Source organism: Zea mays, chromosome 2, assembly GCF_902167145.1.
Source record: "Zea mays cultivar B73 chromosome 2, Zm-B73-REFERENCE-NAM-5.0, whole genome shotgun sequence".
NCBI classification, from domain to species: domain Eukaryota; kingdom Viridiplantae; phylum Streptophyta; class Magnoliopsida; order Poales; family Poaceae; genus Zea; species Zea mays.
In genome coordinates this window covers 44843135-44847063 of record NC_050097.1, presented here as the reverse complement: position 1 = coordinate 44847063, position 3929 = coordinate 44843135, and the positions used below count along the sequence as shown (strand labels likewise).

General features: G+C 45.6%; 1 protein-coding gene across 1 annotated transcript; it reads left to right on the top strand.

Moving 5' to 3' along the window:
* Nucleotides 1-811: 811 nt before the first annotated feature.
* On the top strand, nt 812-2422 carry LOC118476306 (uncharacterized). The gene is made up of 2 exons (XM_035965263.1): nt 812-1886; nt 2137-2422. Exons 1-2 carry the CDS (start codon nt 1542-1544, stop codon nt 2185-2187), a joined length of 396 nt encoding a protein of 131 aa, XP_035821156.1. The 5' UTR covers nt 812-1541; the 3' UTR covers nt 2188-2422.
* Nucleotides 2423-3929: the final 1507 nt, after the last annotated feature.

The window sequence follows — 3929 nt, the reverse complement described above, 5'->3', positions numbered from 1 at the left end:
ATATATTCACGCTCTATTTTCCTTTATAATTTATTAACACAATCATATTACTACATATATTTTTACCAAACATATTTTATACAATATACCATCACACCAATCAATAGATAAGAAAATCATCGATCATATCCTAATCAACCTATCATACATGCTAACTATCAAGGATAGCCAAAAAGCTCATCATAGTTAAACTAAACTGCGGATACGCTGATGATTCTAATTTAACCATTTTGGGTAACAACAAACACGTACATATGACAGGTACCCGGGTAACAAATACAAAATACGACGACTAGTATGGCAAGATATCACTTCACTACTTAAATATATTAATACGACCCATAACAACAGGAGTAATCGGCTAATCACTTGGTATACCAATTTTATTCTTCACAATATTTACTAAACCATACCCCGTATATATGAAGCAGTTTAACCAATATCTAACACCGCCACTATGGTTATACGGCAAACAAGATGATCAAATCAACGTACTTAGCCAATCCATCTAATGGCTCTGCTAACAGAGGTAGCTAATATAGTTTACTAATACTCAACTCGACCATTTCATCGAACAACCAAGAAGCATCGCGCTGGCTTCGGCTTCAGCATCAAATCTCCCTCCACGATTGCACACAAAAACACACAAAAGAAACAAACATAGCGCTAAATAACGTGGATCGCCATCAAAATTAGTTACCACGAAGCTGTGTGAACTTGCGAAGATCTCCCGCTATACGCAGATCATCAGCAGCGCGTCACGACGAACTCCAAGAACCACGATGGCGATGACGCAGAGTACGGAGACACGCTATACAGATTTGAAGCTGCTGGCCACGGTGAAGTTAAAGCCGGACGAGGAGCCGATGGCGTTGCGGCATGAAGGTGAGGCCGAGGGCGAGTGGCCGGACCACCTGCGCGAGCTGAGGGGCGCGGTGACCATCAGAGGACCTCGACAACGATGGAAGGGACACAGATGGCGATGTCGTGGATGTGGACACGATTGCCACACCCCACCGAGGACAAAGAAACTAAAGCAACAATAGCACAACGACTTCGACAACCAGAGCTCGGTGAACGCAACCATGGACGCGTGCTACCGCATGGGATCGGGCTGGGCGAGTTCGACGGCCACGGGAGAGCGCAGAGGCGAGCCAGAGAGATCAGCGTGCAAGAAGTCGACGCGCGCAGCAGACGAGCAGCAGGCGCGGATAGGCGGAGATGGGCGTCGAATTGGACAGAGCCGAGCAGGTGAAGCGGCGCGCGGCATGGGCGAGCAGGACGGTCGGCCGAGCTAGGACCGGCACCGAGGCTGGGCAAAATCCGAGCTGGAGCTCGCGGCATAGGAGCAGTGGCATGACGAGATCCAGACTCAGGTGGCACCGACGAGCTCCAAAACGGGGAGAGGCAAGCACCAGGGAGCAGCTCAGCAGCCATGGGAGACAGGGACCAGCTCGGCTGGTGTGGCGTAGGAAGCAGGCGCGCGCTCGAGCAGAGAGCCAGAGAGCCCAGCGCAGCGCAGGAGCTTGAGGGGTGTGGCCATGGCAAGGGAGCTCCGGCGCAGGGAGCAGGGCGCGAGCTGGCCAGGGACTCGGGAGAGGGGCGCACAGGCACCTGGGCACGCGGCACGGAGGGAGATGGGCACGTGCACAGAGCACGGCGCGCGACGCAGGGAGGAGCGCGCGACAGCGGGGAGAAACTCCGGGAGAGAGAGAAGCTGCTGGGCAGAGGGAGCTATGGAAGGGCCGTGGCGCGGAAGAATCTGGAGCAACGCGCGGCAGAGATCGAGCTCCACTGAGTGCGAGCTCGGAGGGAGGTCCTGGCGCGGAGGAAGAGAAGCCGACGAGCAGGAAGCCAAGCGCCAGAGGAGATGGCTAGGGAAGAAGGTAAGTCTTCACGGGGAATTTTTAAGCTGTTTGGTGTCACGAATAATCTAGTCTATCGTCTTCTCACTCCTCATTTTTATTGGTTTGTGGAATACATTGAGTTGATCCATCATCACCTCATTTCTTATAGTTATTTAGTTAGTACTAATATGAGAAATAAGGTTATCCCACCAAATTTAAAGAATGGACCCATAATACACCACCACATTTTGGATGAAGTGATTCCTCAAATCAAACACCCCATTTACAGGCCCAGAGCGGCGGCAGATTTTTCAACCACACACAGCGGCCGGATGGATAGGATTGGCTGGATAAAAATCAAAGGGAAGAAAAGGATAACGACGGCTGCAGATTTTTTTTTATTTCTTCTCTTTTTTTACCAAAAAATCGCAGATATTTTGGTTCCAGATTTTTAGTGATAAAGTGGGTTAGATCATAATAATATGGGTCAACGGTACTTGCAAAATGGTTTGAGTTAGTGAATACTTTGAAATCAGATGAATCTGTATTATTAATTTACTTTTTGAAGATTTAGATCGAGGTGAAAAGCAACGGACTGGATTAAACGGATTTCGACTTTGGTATTTCAATCTGCATTTGATTCAGTTGGTTTTAGATGAATTATGTTCGCTATTCGAACACTCGGTTAGAGAACAATTTAATTAAAAATCCATAGACGCAATGTCACGGATGACAAAAGGGAATTAAATTATTTTACACTGAAAGCTTAGTCGTCGAGTTCCAACTAATTTGCCCGGAATAAAAATCGTAAGAATAGATCGAGCTTCCAAATTCGTATTCGCGCGAGCGATGAATTTAAATAATCACCAGACTCACCGATTTTCGGAACAACTATGTTCTGAACATCACAAAAATTTAGGAAGAGCCCGGATAGATAAAAATGATGTTGAACTCATGACAGACAAAACAACTGCGATATTAAAATCATGATAAGCGAAGATGATTAAAATTTAGCATCCGTTTTATCCGCTGATATTACGTGCTTAAATCTATACTCGTTGTTGAGCGGAATATAAACACCAGGGGTGTTACAGCCCTCCCCCTTAAAAGAATCTCGTCCCGAGATTCGGAGCGAAAGAATTTCAAGAGTAGAGAAGCATGTAACCCATGTTCATATCAGCGATAACAAAGGCAGTTCCAAGCAAAGATGAGTGTCTCAGGATATCGTTTCTCTAGTGGACATAACATGTATCGCCTTAGGCTAATTTAGAAATGTCCACCAATAGAGACGATGTCTTCCAGAAGGACACATAAGGTTTCCTGTGTGCAGTTTACTTTTTCTGATGACATTGTACTATCTGAGTCTGTTGAGCGAGCGGTAGATACGCGATTTTACCCAAACAGAATCAGATGCAACCTCTTGAGTAAAACACACAGAAAGAGGTTTACCAACAAGTGGTCACGGTAAGTTCATAACACACGAGACAGATGTGAATGTCGAATAACATCACAGTTAACTTGTGTTAGCCAGAAAATCAAAGTCCAATGATGCCAATGGAGACTCGAGGAAACATCAGTGAAGATTATCAACAACCATTGGCTTCACAATCAATCCACTTTTTTAGCACTAAGCATGACTCGACCTGATCACACATGCTGGAAAAGCACACGTGAGGCAATCGAGGCATGAATAGAGTGATGACTAGGTGGTTACTGGCCGACTTAATCTCAATTCTTGTAAGTACTTTCTTAAGATGGATTGTACAAAAGTGAGTTTAGACAACTCGACAAAACGATCTCTAAACTCAACCTTTGTTCACAATGCAGTTACAAGTTAGTAAAACCAACTTATTGAACTACCTTTGACATTGAGCAGGTCCTCTCAGTATCATCGGTAAGACAAGGATTGAGAGTTCACTTTTGTGTACACGAGATCATGTATTTGGTTAGAAATCCATTTGGTCAGATTGTTCATTCATTTCTTCCTTACGAGAGGAACTGGCTTGTTTCGGGAATGCATGGATTAAATAAGAGAGCGAATGAACAAACTCCTGCGTCTCAGCAGCAGGGGAAACAAATCTC

What these genes read in the sequence shown, in the direction of transcription:
- LOC118476306 (XM_035965263.1), top strand. Translation starts at nt 1,542, where the DNA reads ATGGCAAGGGAGCTCCGGCGCAGGGAGCAGGGCGCGAGCTGGCCAGGG. An exon ending in GGAGATGGCTAGGGAAGAAG is followed by an intron (nt 1,887 to 2,136) that starts GTAAGTCTTCAC and finishes CCCCATTTACAG; the next exon opens with GCCCAGAGCGGCGGCAGATT.